This window comes from Lagopus muta, chromosome 3 (assembly GCF_023343835.1).
Source record: "Lagopus muta isolate bLagMut1 chromosome 3, bLagMut1 primary, whole genome shotgun sequence".
NCBI classification, from domain to species: Eukaryota; Metazoa; Chordata; class Aves; order Galliformes; family Phasianidae; genus Lagopus; species Lagopus muta.
The window spans coordinates 59139339-59155336 of NC_064435.1; the positions used below are offsets into that span (position 1 = coordinate 59139339).

General features: G+C 40.8%; 1 protein-coding gene and 1 long non-coding RNA gene across 3 annotated transcripts in view; one reads left to right on the forward strand and one right to left on the reverse strand.

Annotated features, from left to right (window-relative positions):
* Nucleotides 1-10957, forward strand: part of NR4A3 (nuclear receptor subfamily 4 group A member 3) — a 27374-nt gene extending 16417 nt beyond the window's left edge. For both annotated transcript variants that reach the window (XM_048939526.1, XM_048939525.1), the window contains one exon: nucleotides 5607-10957. In XM_048939526.1, the coding sequence (XP_048795483.1) occupies nucleotides 5607-5869 (263 nt within the window). In that variant the 3' untranslated portion in view covers nucleotides 5870-10957. The remainder of the gene's footprint in view (nucleotides 1-5606) is intronic.
* LOC125690807 (uncharacterized) overlaps nucleotides 8463-15998 on the reverse strand; it is a 25986-nt gene continuing 18450 nt past the window's right edge. Inside the window, exons 2-3 of the long non-coding RNA XR_007375805.1 lie at nucleotides 11344-11442; nucleotides 8463-8558 (exon numbers count right to left, since the gene is read on the reverse strand). This is a non-coding gene — a long non-coding RNA (uncharacterized LOC125690807). The remainder of the gene's footprint in view (nucleotides 8559-11343; nucleotides 11443-15998) is intronic.

The following is a 15998-nucleotide window of genomic DNA, read 5'->3' on the forward strand; positions in this document are numbered from 1 at the left end:
GCATAGCATAAGATAAACAGGAAAAGATTTTGTAAATTTGCATCCATTCGCAGATCCATATATTTGTGCATTTCCTGTTTATTTGATGTTTCCTGGGAATTTCCAGTGAGTCCCATAGAAATAAAAGAACCATGTCAGAGTCCTGCTGAATTTTCAGATAGGAGATTAGCTTGAGAGAGCCCTGGAATGAAACCAATGACATTTGGTTTATTGTGAGTGGCTTGCAAACAGTTAAAATTCCCTAATGTCACAGCATATTTTTTTTTCTTTAAGGTACTCCTTTAGGATCTTCCTCTCTCTGTCTCTCTTCTCCTTTTTTACTTCCTTCAGTTGGTTAAGAAGGCTCGGACACAACTTCCTCCAGAGCACATCAGCAGTGCTCTGAGCATCAGCCAGAAAAAAAGTAATTAGAAGACACTCACCCCACATCCCCCTGAAAGCAAAAAATGCATTCTGTCCTGTTCTTTTGGGTCACTTGTTCTGTTGGGATGTAGGATAGAATGAGCTAAAGAACAGTCCCAACATGGAAGGAAAGGCTTTGTCCTTAGTTTCATGATGATGACATCTGTTAGTTTAGTAGGTTGTATAGATCACAAGTGTTTCCGTACAACCACTTCATGCTGGACTTTCTCTAAGTCTTACACTGTGTTGATGGTGAAGATCAGCAGAATAGACCAGATATGAGCTTGGACTATTGTTTAACATACCCCCTTAGCTTCCTGAATGGTCACTAATAATGCTCTTCTGCCAATGTCAAAATAGAAGGATTGAGATTACAGTGAAGATCATCTGAACGGCTCACTCTTAGTCTCATATTTGTGCTCTCTCTAAAACTGCTTGTGTTTTCTTTCTCTTTCTTCTTGTTTCCTTTCTGTCTCTTCCTTTCTCTATCCACATCCAAATATTATTGTTTTGCCCACTTGACACTCTCAGTGGGATGCTCTGAGCACAGAGCATTCTCACCCTAATTTAGCCAAGCTCTTTTGGCATATGTTTTAATTTAAGTATTTTACAGACCAGTTCAGAGCCACTGTATATACTAGGCTTATTCACGCTCTTCCTGCTTTGTTAGACTGGCACTAGAACACTGAAGAATATTGTGAGGTTTCAATTAATGGTGAGTTTATATTTGTCTTCCTGCTGCTGAGCTCTCCCTTGCAGTTTACAAACAGAGTTTTTACCAAGAAATAGTATTGACGCTGGGCTGGCCAAAAAGGGTCTGGCTGCTGCAGTTCCCTTCTGTATATGGATCTGTCTGACTTTCCACGAGGGGAGAGGCTCACCTCCTCTTCAGCAGCAGATACCCTCAGTCCCATTGCCAGGATTCTCCGGAGTGGCTGCTTCGTGTGCTGAGTCTATATAGGAGCAGGTGGCAGACTGGAGGAGTGTAGGAGAGCCGCTGATAAAAAAAAACCCTCCAGATTGCATTGTCTGCCTTCCCCTCTCCACTTTGACGAGGGAAATACTGTCAGCATCTGATGTGAAGCACTCACTCCTCCTTCTCCTCTCCCACTCCTTTGATGAGGCAAGAACTCTTTCCTCCTGGAAGCTCCTGGTGGCCTGTGTTAAGTTGTGGTTTTCCTAAAGAAGGGAGCATACTGTGGTGTCCTCTCTGGTCATTCAGCTCACCTAACTTTAGGTTCTTTGCCCGGAAGAATACAGATCACCTCTTAAAGGTGGTTCACCCACCTCAATTCCAAACTGTCTTTCAATACATTTGTCTTTGCACTGATAGTAGAAGGAATTTGGAAGTCTGTGTCCGCAGCCTGGGACCTTTGTGAAGTGCCTGAAAGTTAGGCAGGGTGCATGTGGCCAGGCTGCAACGGGAAAGGATGCTCCTGGGTCCATCAAGTTGCTGCTTTGCCATGCAGCCAAGCATGTGTAAGGCAATCAGAAAGCTGTAGGCAACAGAGCCTGGTGTTTCTTTGAGTTAGAGAAGGGGAAGAGGATTGTGAAGGGGGAAGAGAAAATCAGATAATTGTATTGAAACCGAGACAATCAAGAGGCCTATTTTAAGTCTGTACCATTAATCTGCTGCATTTCTGACAGGACTGTTTCTGACACTTCAGAATTAATTAAAGCTAAAACTGACCTGCCCTGACACAGAGCGCAGAGCCTAAGGGTCTCTCAGCTACTCAAGATCTTCAAAACACTTGTACTTTTTGAGGGTGTTTTTCATAAAGGTGGAACCAAATCTGCCTAGCCCTGATGTCATCTGCCCTAAGACACAGACCAGGGAAAGGACTGGCACAGCTGGTGACAGCTTTTCCTACTCTTTGACTCTCTTCTTAAGAAGTTTTTGCTGATCAGCATAATTATAGGACGGAATCACATCAAGATTCCCGGAAATTGTGTGTGGGAAAAGGAGAAAGGTGTAAGAAACTTCCCGTGTTCACTTTGCCAGAATGAGCTGCTAAGTTTGCAGAGCTTTAAAGGCAAGACTTCCAATGAATCATTTTGACAGGCTTATGGAGAGCATCCTTGCCATAAATCACCGTTTTTCTTGCAAAAATCAATGGTATCCTAAACCACGAGGCTGAGAAATCCTATATTCACTTTATCCATGCCTTTTTAATTGTCCCTATAAGAAAGTCTGAATACAATAATATTTACACACCTTCTCGATCGGTTAGAGAAAATCTATTGGTTTTGACTAGCTGTCTTTCTTGGGATAAATCTTGACCTTCTCAGTCATGTGTGGATAAGAACATTCTGTGGAATACCACAAATGATTAGGAGACCACTGATTGCAGAGACAGGGTACCTACTTACCACAGGTGCCTCATTTTGCTACCTGCAGGTTAAATAAGAAAGACTGCGGGTCTTTCTTTCCCCTAAAGTCACTGGCTGTGTGGAAAAGGCAAGAAAACTTGTTTCCTGTTATTTGAACCCTAACTATTAAACTTAAATCTTTGATGTGACTTAGACCCAAGGCTCCTCAAGTCTACCTGAGAGAGGTAATGACCAGCTTGCAATGGCAATGCTAGGGCAAAGTGCCCATTTTTAGCAGAGATGCTTCCAAGCAGATGGCTTTGACTTTATGGGCCCTGAAGGGATGCCTTAAGGATTGGAGTCTGCAAACCCCTTCTATCACTGAAGCAGTTCCACTTGTCAGAAACGACATCTGTAGAGATAGAGCAAACATCAAACACTCACGTGGGCAATTTGTGCAGGGGAAGACAATCTTGTTTGTTGGAGACTGCTTTCATGTTGTAGGACCAAAGAGCAGATTGAGGTTGTAGCATGCCTTACTCCTGCATTTCCTTGATTTTGTTATTTAAAGTAAGTCTGCTAATATTACAGTCTATGCACATAGTGTATTTTGCATTGGCATGCTTCATGGCTAGACGTCAAAGACATGATTTGTTCGTGAAACCTTTTGAACTTGTCCGTGTAAGACAAAGACTGTCTAGTTCTTACTTGAAATGTTAACAACATTGCTGTATGCTCAAAAGCCAGAGATCATTTTCCATACTCTGTGGCAACATACACATCTACTGAGGCACTGGTTTGAAAATGTGCTTTGCTATTCTGAAGTCAGAGTTGTAGTATTTCAGCTCTGCAGATCTATAAAGATATCTTCACTTACATAGCCAGGAAACAACATCAGAACCGATTAAAAGATGGAAACTTTTCAAAGACCACAGGATTGACTTCATGTCCTGCAGATTCTCAGTGGGCTAGAAGTATAAAAAAAACATCAAACCAACAACAACCTACAGCTTTTTAAATTTGTATAAAATATTTATCCCCCAAGATTTTTAATGGCAGAATCTGGCTAAGTATTTACTCCTAGTGACCTGTGTAGTTAAGGTTTACATAATTACACTACTCAACATTTACTGGAAAGGCTTTAAATATTCATTGACTCCTCATGTTTTAATGTAAACAAAGCACTTAGGATACCCAAGTTTTTTAATTCCTTCAAGGTGAAAAAGATGTCTGAAGCAGATGCTGCTTCTTGGATGAGCATTGCTCTGAAGCAGCAGAGCACGTTGATGGTACTTCATTGCTTCACCTTCTGGCCAGAGATGTATGCATGTGCCTCCTGGTTCTGATCCCAAACTAGTATTTTTCAGGAGATAGCTCTGCGTAACTCAGTAATGTTGAAACAGTGTAGAAGGGGTGAAAATCACTGGAAAATCAGACCTTTCCATTTCTGACTGCCTTCATTGAATTCCATCTGTTTTATTGGTTTGTCAAGAGCATTGGGCCAAAAACGTCAGCGAGGGGAGGCATAAGTAGTTTATACACACCTGTCAGGGCAAGGCACTGCTGTGCCTGCTTCTGGAAGTAAAGAAGACTGTGCTCTTTCCAGCGTTCATCAGGGGGTGGACAGAGAAAGTATCTACTGCCACCTCCTCCTGGAGTAAAGAGAAAGGAGCAGGACTTGGGGCAATTGGCACAACCAGCCCGTGGCTGCCGGGGTGGGGGAGAGAAATGGGGCAGGCAGACAGCTTCAGATGCATCAGAAGAAATGCCACGATCCCTCACTGCTCATCCTATACCATCACTGCTTTTTCCATCCGTTGACTAAAATTAATTTAATCTGTGTTATCTTAGACTACTCTATTCAGTCTAATGCTGTTTTGCATGTAAGTGGAGAGCACTTTGTTGTGAAGCCGCTTTTTACTTATCTGTGAATTTCCAAGTCAAAGGAAAAATCAAAAGGCCACAAAATTATTTGAGATCCTTCTTCTGAAATGTTAAATTAATTCATCCACTAAAATTTGATAGCAAACAACATGAAATTATCTCTCTCGTACTAATAAAGAGCCAGCTTTGAATGAATGACAAATCTGATTCATTACACCTAAGCTTAAAGAACTGGGGATGTATTTAGCAGCATTGCAGCATTTTAAAAAGCTATTCAAATGGGGACAAGCCGTGGCTTCCCTTGCTTTTAGGAATGTTGAGATTTTTTCTGTGATGGATAACATAGCAGCCTTTTCACTTTAGGCACTGCTTACTCAAAGCAAAATAGTTAACTTCCAGGCTGTTTTTATTTTGAGCCTTTTAAAAAAGAATAAGTTAAAAAGCAGTAGCTGATCAAAATAACAAAGGATGGCGAGTTGCTTTTAGTTTCTTATAAGAGTGTTTGCAAATTCCTGGTGGAATTCTGGGCCTGGCGCTGATGAAGCTGGCTAAGGATATCGATCGCCACTTGAATTCACTGAATAAATAATGGTTGCCATAGTTATTGAGCATTCACAACTGGTGGGGAAGCACAGAAATCTCCAAAACACCTCCTGTGATAGTTTTGCTGGAAAATCACCCAGTTAATTCTGTCTCCTATCGCAGAAATTATATGAGATACACAGGATACTCGGACGCATTATACTAGAATTTCAGTCATGATTGAGCATCTCTGTTACCCATTTTAGTAGCTAAAAAGAAACGGGGGCTTATCATCTCTTATTTTGTGTGACAAAAAGGTTAACTGACATCGTATAACCTGAACTGTTGAAAGAAATCATACACTTTTTGAAGCATCTTTTGCTTCGATTACCAGAGCACATAGTTATGCTGAAGCAAATGAGTCCTCTCCACTTGAAGTAGGGATGCTGACATGTTTGTGTTTCTTTTCTTGTGCCCTCACTTTGCAGAACGACATGGCTTAAAAGAACCAAAGAAAGTGGAAGAGCTATGCAACAAGATCACAAGCAGTTTGAAAGATCACTTAACTTTCAGTTGCCAAAACAAAGGACAGCCGCTCGAGTCCGCAGAGCCTAAGGTACTGGGTGTTCTTGCTGACTTGCGTTCTCTCTGCACACTGGGACTGCAGCGCATCTTTTACCTGAAACTGGAAGACTTGGTGCCAGCCCCTTCCATTATCGACAGGCTGTTTCTGGACACCTTGCCCTTCTGAGTCCAGCCACCCTCCTGAAAGGCAAATGCCCACCAGAGCAGGCAAACGGATCGTGACTTACCGCTAACATTTCTGCCCTCACTTAACAGAAAAGCAGCTCCAGCTCTAAAATGAGGTCTTTTCTGGCGCTTTGTCCTTACAACATGAGGCCTAAAACTTACTGGCTTACTGTTTTGGGGTTGTGTTCTTTGTTTTTCCTTTTTTTTTTTTTTTTTTTTTTTTTAGTATTTTTTTGTGTGTGTGTGTGTGTGCGTGACTTGGGTTTTTTAAACGGCTAATATGGCACTTTTGGACAATGCTATCCCAGCAGCAGTAAAAGGTTAACACGACTGTTTCAAACCTGTTGTTTAACACCTCATGGGACATGAGGAATACAGTGGTAGAAGATGTGTGTTTGAAATCAAGAACAGCAAATAGTTGTTTGCCAGGGTAGTATGTGTTTCGTGAGGATACCGTTAGCATACTTCCTGCATCAAGGGCACATACATCAGCACAATCGAAACAAAAATCTCACTTTTTTAACAAAGTACATTCAATTGAACATTTCATATAAATCCAATATAGCAAAATGACGATGGCTGTTAGCTCCCATGTTCAAGTGCAATTTTTTAAAGTGCTGTCTTACTAAGTCTTGTTTATTAACTAATTTATTTTAATATGAAAATAAAAGGAAGAAACCAAGTGAGAAACTGACGTGCACTAACTTACATGACAGAGTTTTCCAAACTTGACTCCGTGTAGCGTGACTTACTGACAAATGTCTGTGGGAGACACGGGAACGACCACGGCTCAGTTGTTCCCTAGACAAGGAAATGCAAGTAAGTAGTGGCTGGAGCGCACAGGGTCAGCATCAGGGATAGTTTGCCTTTAGACTTTAACAGAAGTACCTGGTTAGTAAACAGACGCACGATGGGTTTCAAGAACAAGCAAGTCTTGTAAAATAGTATGAATGTAAGTGCTAGGAAGGATATAGTGAGCTGCGTTTAAACATTCCGTGTTCGTACTCCTTTTTGTATGTTTATACTGTTGATGCCATATTAATATGAAATAATTTGTTGCATAGTGTCTTTATTTGTATAAACGTTTGTATGCATGGTATATTGTATTGGCTTTGCCTGTATTTATTGCAATGACTGCCAGCTCGTAGGAGCCCTGTTACACACGATAAGGAAATGGGGTGTTCACACTGACTCAGATACACCAGTTGGAAAACTATATACATATATATAATGTGTATATATATATATGTATATACCTATATTTGTGTGTGTGTGCGTGAGCGTGCGCGTGTCTTTTTATTAACCATTTGTATATAAAATATCTGTCAGATCACAAGCAGAGCTATTTTACAGTTCATTTGCAGTGACTTCTAAGGCAGTACTGTTTAGCACTTTGATATTAAAATCTTGCTCATGTTTTGCTAAATTCAAATAATATTTAAAGATTTTAGTTCTAAAAAAAAACTTTATATGCACTGTATTAAGTCAAAATTTTGTTGGTCATTTTGCTAAGGAAATTTTTGAATGTCAACCTGATGTCACTGTATCTTTTGTTAGCTTTAAACATTCTAGCTTTTGTCTTTTTTTAAACTATGCTGTTTATATGGAAATTAAATTATACAATCAAACAGATGCCAAATGAATTGCCTAATTGCTGCAAAGGATAACCCAGATATCGAGTCACTGTATGGTTTTCAAATAGTAATCTGGTATTTTATCACTTACTATGTTTGGATGTGCTTTTATGAAAAAATTATTCTTATATCAAGATTTATAGTAGTGTCAATAGGGAAACAGACTTCTAATCACTATAGTTAATATTTCCGGTTTACCTGCAGATAATATTTGGAAAAGTATTGCTTTTTGTATTGACTTTTAAGCTTATGTGCAAACATAATAGCATAATTAAATATCAGAGAAGCTAATGTTTCTTGTAGGTTGCTGTAACAAGCCTGACCAGCAAGACAAATATATTTTGACTGAACTTGCTTTTGTATATACTAGATATATATATATACATATATATATATATATACACACAATCACACACATGTGCGCATACAAAAACATACAGAAGCCGAATCAGAAAGTATGTTTACCTTTGTCTCCTTGTGTCAGACACAAGGTCCCTTGGGAAATCACTTCTGCCTAGGGACAGAGCCTGCCAGGCGCTGAGCATCAGCGAAGGGGTCCCAGGCGCTCCTTGTGAGCGGGCCCCTCCACTGAGTTTTCAGCACAGTACAGTGACGTTGCTTTTTGTCGGGCGAGGTTTATTTATTCAGTGGGATGTGAATGGAGGGAGCAGGTCCAGAGCCCCACGTGAGATTTCATGTAGCTGGTGTGCTTTAGTCTTCCATGGATAGTCTTAACTGTGATACTCTCCCATTCCCGTCACCTACCGAACCGTCCTTCATTTCAACTCCAGTGCACAGACCCATCGTAGAGTGCAGCCAGTGACAGGTCACGATGGTGAAAGAAGAATTAATGCAGAATAAATCTCCTACCTTCCTCACAGCTCTCTCAGTGTGAACATGCCTTTTTCTAGGCAGAATTCAGGAATATATCAGGTGTTAAGGGAGAGTGCCTTGCTTTTGTTTCAGACAACAGTGTTTCAAGAGTTTCTTCACTCCGCTAACTGCAGTACTTTCTTCTTTTTCCTTTTTTTTTTTTCTCCTTTTTGTGGTGTTAACCTGTGGGTTGAAAGAAACGCTCTTGTACATATACAATGTAAATTAAAATTATTAAATTGAATAATGTTTTTTTCAGAGGCCCCATGTGTGTTGAATAAGTATGCTTAATTCTGTTAAAATCTGATGTGAATTTTTTATCATTTATAAAACATTAAAAAATTGTGTACTTGAGTCTTAAGAGTGGAAAGATTGGTGAAGGATGCTTAAGAACACTGGCAGTTTAATGGCTAGTCCTTAGGTTAAAAGAGCTTTCATATAAATACAGTGAGACCTGCAGTGCCTGGTTACCCAGCCTCGATAAGCTCCTGTCCATGACTGTCATGGAGGCCCTGCTGTAGAGACCTCCCTCTCCTCACTGCACTTCTCCATGTCAGCAAAAAGTTGTAATTAACTTGCCCCAATTAAACAGCCCCAAGGGAGGGAGGCCACAGCATGTGTGTCTGGCTAGAAAGTGGACTGAGCTCTGATCCCATCTCCTGCCCTGGTAGAACCAGGCCCCAATGGGGACGCACAGCAATTTCTGTGGGCAGACAGCTCTCCTCCTTCGCCTGCCCTTGCCTTGCAGGAGGGATGACTTATCCCCCAGTGGACAAAACTGTTTAAATCCATTTTCTAAGCAGTTCTGAGAGGCACCTGCCCCTCGGCCAGTCTCCTGCAGGACTTGCTCAGCTGGAGGTGGCACCAAGTGATGAGCTGTGGTAGGCTGCAGGATTGGCACATCGTTCTTTGGAAATGCGGCAAAGCAAAGGGATGTGCAAACTCTTCCAAATCTTTTTCTTTTTTTCTTTTTTTTTAATGGCTTATTTTAAAAATTAGACCACTGTTCTTAAAATACCTACTTGGTATGTCGAGGAGTTTTGCATAATAGTCCTGCTAGGTAAAACACACGGATCTACTGACAAACCCTCAGTATTATCCTCAGTATACCCTCAGTAGCTTGCCTGTATTTCAATTTATAGTTACTGGGGGAACCATAAATTGTGTCCCTGGATATCAGCTCCAATCTAGATCACCTGCACTCATATCCTTATGTGTGCCTCATGTGCTTGTATTCCTAAATCACCATGTCAGTGGCTGCGTCCCCACAAAGAGACACAATGCCTTGGGAGCCTGGGCTGAGTCAGGAGCCTCACCTAGCAGAGACCATCCTCAGACAGGAGGCCCCAAGGCACCCCAAAATGAGTGACTGTAATTAGAGGCGAGCCAAATCTCTTTCTACAGTTTTCCTACCGTTTCTTCTCACATTCAGGTTCATTTGTCCAATATTTAGAGCTCAAATTTCAGTTACAATGCAGAGAAAGGAGAGAAAGAGATTTGATTGTACATAATTAAGCATGTCTGACAAAAATTGGCAACTCCCTCTATGGATACATGAAACATTGTTTGATTAATTATTTGTATTATAGCAACACCTAGAGGCCGCAGCAGAGATCAGGACCCTGCTTGGTAGCTACCCCAATTTGCACCACCCAGGGAAGTTCCATCCAAACAGAAAAAGTAGAAAGAAGAAAACTCGAGAGAAAAGGAGTGTTATACAGACCGTCAAGCCCAAGGGCAGGCAGCATTTCACTCGGAGCTGTGAGTAAAAACCTCAGCTGGCTGAGCTAGTGGCCAGCGAATGCTCTGATTCTGATTGCCTTTTCTTTCCTGAGGCAATTTTATACAAACACAACAAAAGCATGACAAAATTCAAAACCGTCCATGTATTCCAACTTGATCTTGTCTGCGCTGTGTGCGTGAGTGGTGCCCTGTCATCCATCAGACTTCAAAATCCTGCTCGATCCCAAGTTCGGAAGATGTGATGCAAGCTTGGTAGTATTTGGAAAAGAGCTACTTAGCTGTTCTTTATTAAATGAATGGAGCTGATCATCGGGAATATTACAAGATATGGATTAAACAATAATTACTAATGAATAAAAAAGATTAACTTTTGAAAATGCCAAACTACTGATGCAGTAATTGAATCAATGTAGACTCAATTAATCAAACTCTTAACAGTTGATGATATATTTGAGAACTGTACCCCTGACCTACATTTGTGAGAATTCCAAATACAGCAATTTGTCAAATGTGAGCTAAGGAAACTCATTTACTCTATGGAAACACTTTTAGCATTATTTCTTTTGTTTTCTTTTTTAAGACACCCTTTCATTATATTCACAACATGGGATGTTTTGGCTGCATTGGGTTACAGAAGAAATTTGAACATGGGACGTTGTGATGTGGCTGTGAAAACTGGATGAGATTCTTGACTTGAACTCAGAAAAGCAAGGGTTTCCTTAAGAAATGTGGGAATCCAGCTGTAATTTGATACTATGTGTATCTCAACAAACCCACATGTGTACAATGGATCTACTCTAATGTCAAGTATAAGATTCTGAAGTTATGAAGAGACAAGACTGTTGGAAATGCTTTTTTTTTTTTTTTTTTTTTTTTTTGCCTTGCTTAATATTTTTGATTGTTTATCAATTTTTCTTAAAAAAAACACAGAACTCTGGGATTATTTATGTGGAATTTTATCTCAAAATAAAAATAAAAATAAAAATAAAAATAAAAATAAAAATAAAAATAAAAATAAAAATAAAAATAAATAAGCTAAATGAAATTTCAAGCAAGATATGTGTGTAAGTAGTTGAAATACATTTTTAAAGAATGCATTTTTACAGAATCTCCCTCCACAACAACTTGCATTATGCATTACACTAGAATAAAAGTGAATTGCAGAAATAGTTTGAAACTGGGGAAACTTTTGAACCTATCAGAAAGAAAACAGAAATTAATTTACCTTTCTTGGGGCTTCATTATTTATCTTGCTGTGTTTCCTAATTAATTGACGATATTGATGTTTACACAGGGATTTGCTTCTTTCCAACTTCGCTTGATCCTGTGAAGAAGCCAGAATGCTGCATTTGTAGTAGCACATTTATTCCCATGGCAACAGCCAGGGATTTCACAAACACTAATTGGGGCTGGCAACTTCAACTGTTCTCAGTACAGTCCCATATAATTTTCCCTCTTTTATCCATTTTTCATTATACCTTACCTTTTGATTGACTTTCTCAATACATTTACAGTGCTTCCTCATGTCCTCAAGACTGACTTAATGCCTTACCTGATTTACCAGTGTCTACTCTTTACATCTGCTCATTTGCACTTATCCAGATAAGAGACAACTGCAGTGCATTTGTGCTAAGCTCTAACTCCTATACTGCAAATGCATCCAGGTTTCACTACAACCAGTTAGTTTCTGTACCAGTGTGTGCAAAAGCAGCAAATAGATGTACCAATGCACAGCAGCACATTCACATGTAAGCATGCTGCCAGCTACCTCTAAAGGTAGGTGCCAAACCTTACTTCAGGTGGAGAACAAGCTTACTGTCCACTTACACTTAAGTTCTGTGCTCATTCAAGATCATTCAGTTCAAGCGGATTGTGAACATTCACAGACGTTCAATTTACTATGTGGAGAACACTATAGTTGTATACTGTGGTCATCCACTTGAGTTAAGGCCTTGACTTGCTCACAAGCCTAGAACAAACCTTGCATTAGCAACGAATCTTAGAATCACAGAGCAGCTTGGGTTGGAAGGGACCCCAAAGCCCACCCAGCCCCACCCCATGCTGTAGGCAGGGCTGCCCCCCACCAACTCAGCTGCCCAGGGCCCCATCCAACCTGCCCTTGAGCGCCTCCAGGATGGGGCACCACAGCTTCTCTGGGCAGCTGTGCCAGCGCCTCACTGCCCTCTGAGTAATTAATTTATTCCTGACACGTAACCTCAATTTCTCTTATTTTAGTTTAAAACTATTTCATCTTCTCCTATCACTATCTGTCCATGTAAAAAGTCAGTCCCCTTCCTGCTTATAAGCTCCCTTCCAAGTACTGGAAGGCCATAGAGAAGGCTTCCTGGAGCCTTCCAGGCTTCCCCTGAACAGTCCCAGCTCCCTAAGCCTTTCTTCATAGGTGAGGTGCTCCAGCATTTTCATCATCTTAATGGCCCTGCTCTGGACTTGCTCCAGCAGCTGCTTATCCTTCATGTGCTGAGGGCTCCAAGCCTGAATGCAGTACTCCAGCTGGGGACTTACAGTAGAACAGTACTACATACAGAACAGAGGGAGACATCACCTCCCTCACCATGCTGGCCATTTTTTTTTTATGCAGCCCAGGATACATTTGGCCTTCTGGGCTGCAAGAGCACACAGCTGGATCATGTCCACCTGGATCATGTCCAGCAATCCCAAGTCCTTCTCCACAGGGCTGCTCTCAGTGTGTTCCTCTCCCAGTCTGTATACATATCTGGGATTGTCTTGACCCAAGCACAACACCTTGCACTTGGCCTTAATGAACCTCATTTGGTTCATGTGGGCTCACTTTTCAAACTTGTCCGTGTCCCTCTGGATGCCATACCTTCCTGCCAACTACACCACTTAGCTTGGTGTCACCTGCAAAGCTGCTGAAGTTATTCTCAATCCCACTACGTTATTGATAAAGATGTCGGAGAGCACCAGTCCCAAGACTAACTCCCAGGGGACACCACTTATCATCACTTTCCTCTTCTACATAGAGACACTGACAACAACCTTCTGGCTGTGACCATCCAATGGATGGTCCACAGGCTTTCTGGGTAACCTATACCCAGTCCTATGCTCAGTCAATGGAACATCACTGAGCAAAGTCAAGATTCCCATTCAGAGGCTGACTTGAGAATAAGTCCCAGACAGTTTTCGAACCATTCTCTCAGTAAAAATAAATTAAATAATAATTAATAAATTAAATTAATATTTAATAAATTAATAATTAATAAATAATAATTAATAAATTAAAACCAAGTAGAGAAAGTATGCCACTATTGCCCTAATTTGAATAGAAAGACAATAAATAAGACCAGTTAGAGTGAATTTACACTCCAGGCCACTGAAAATGACTAAAAATTGAGGAGTAAAATGATGGAACCATGTGGAACCTTGTCATTAGGTTACAGGTGAAGTCAAATTTGTTTCTTACTTAGAAATAATTTAATATATTATTAGTAGAAAACTAGTATTAAAATACTAAATTCTCAGTGTGACCACCACCTTCTTGCCCTATATGATATGAAGTAAAAAGCTTCTTAACTATCAAAAATCTGTCTTGGCAGTAAACCGAATGCTTTTAGGAGTCTTTAATTGAAAGCAGGGCAAAAATACTATATTTGATGAAGATAACTTATTGTAATAAAGAGTATAATTTTTTTTTAAAGATTAAAAAGAAAAAGGGGGGGCAAAGGGAGGGGACATTTTACATTCAAGTGAAAAGGAAACTGCTGCAAGAAATCTCATATTCCAATAAATGGCAGGATGAACTTACAGGAACACATAAAGAAGGCCTTTACTGAAAAAGGCTTTTGACTCTCAAGGCTACATTTTGCCTCTTTCTCTTTGAGGCACTGAACTGTGCCAGCTTGCACAATTTTTGAAAACACGTGCTGCTGCCATTGACTGAAAGGCTCTGTTTTAAAAACATAACAAACATTTGGGAGAAATTTGAACCCAGAGCCCTTCAGCTTTTGCGATTGTTTTCATGGTTTCATTTTGTTCCCTATCCCCTCTAATTTCAAAAAGCATCATCAAACTCATAACAGGGTTTTCATAACTTTTGTGAACTGGACAACAGTCAAGAATTTCCACCTTGAGTAATATTACTGCATGAAGTTTCCCACCTGTCATACAGTGCAATGCTCAGCACATACATCTGCTTTTCATCTCATTTCTAAAAGTTCTGTGGATAGCTGTGCCTTTAAAATTAAGGAGCTGGGGAACAAATCAGGGTTGAAGGTTTTTCAGAGCTATGGATGTTGTGTTTTAAACTGATCTGTTGAGAGGAGCGCAAGGGAAAGCATTTCCAGCAGCAAGGCAAGCTGGTGCAGTATAACCTTTTGGAAAGAGAGCCAGGATTCACTACACACAGAATCACATCCCCTGTAGATGGAGGTGAAAGCTTCCCAGACAGGTTTAAGCAAAAGACTTTTTAAAGCAAGTTATTGAGAATGGCTGAGACTGAGATGTTAAAAAAGCAGGTGTCAAGAACTAAGATGAAACCTTAAAATTCTTGCAAAACCTGAGATTTTGAAAAGAAAGCTCCTTCTACGCCATGCCTCCAAAGCAGCACTTATTCCCATGAGAACGTAACACAACAAGAATCACACTGCTGGCATCTAATGGACAAAAACAATTGTGGAAATCCAATAAAAATAGTGGGAAATGCTATTTGGTGAAAACATTGTCCAGCTTTCTGTAGTGCATGATTACAGCTCAAGCAAAACATGATGCCTGCAGTGTATTCTCTTCCTATGAAGAAAGGCTGAGGGAATTTGGCTTGGAGAAGAGAAGGCTCCAGAGAGACCTCACTGCGGCCTTCCAGTACTTGAAGGGAAATTGAAACAAGAAGGAGACTGACTTTTTACATGGACAGATAGTGACAGGACAAGATGAAATGGTATTAAACTAAAATAGGGGAAATTAAGGTTAGATGTCAGGAAGAAATTAATTACTCAGAGGGCAGTGAGGCGCTGGCATAGGTGCCCAGAGAAGCTGTGGTGCCCCATCCCTGGAGGGGCTCAAGGCCAGGTTGGATGGGGCCCTGGGCAGCTGAGCTGGTGGGGGGCAGCCCTGCCCACGGCACGGGGTGGGGTGGGTGGGCTTTGAGGGCCCTTCCAACCCAAACCATTCTGTGGATTTATGACTCCATGGCTTGATTCTATGATTCTGTGATTCCATGCCATTCAGGCTGCAGCTTCACAAGCGTTCCTAGCTGGCATAGGGCAAATCTTCTGCCAGGAGTCACCCTGGGTATCTACTGCTTCCCACTGCAATGTGTCCCTGCCTCAGGCCAGTGGTGACTTTGGGGATGGGAGGTGAAACAAAGCAAGAACCTGGTTTGGTTTAAAACTCACCTGTTCTTTCCACCCTCTCTTTACTGGTCAGCAGCAGTTTCCATGCACATTAGTTTTCCCATTTGTTGTCAGGATAATTTTTAGAATTGCTATGTACGCCTAAATGTCAAATGGGAGGAAAAGATCAGCAGGTATCCCTATGACCCTTACTGCCATGCAACATTTGCATGGGAGTAGCCTGAAGATTTCCCTGTGTAAACAAGGGGTCTGTTGCGCCAAGTCCTCTTTACACACATAACTAGAGACACTCCCTGTTCCAAAGGCATTTAGAACTGATAAAGCAACACAAAGGAAAACAGTGTTATAATTGCTGTATGAAGAGAATATCTATGCACAGAGGTATTCAGTGATTTTCTGTCACATGGGAACTTTGGAAGAGTCGTGAAGTGAGTCTGGATCCCACCATTCTAGCCTACTCCTTAAAAATAAATATCCTTCCTCTCTTATGTCATGAGTCAGCACACTTTTCCAAAATGGTGCACTCAGCCAAACTGTTATCAAATTGCTTGGG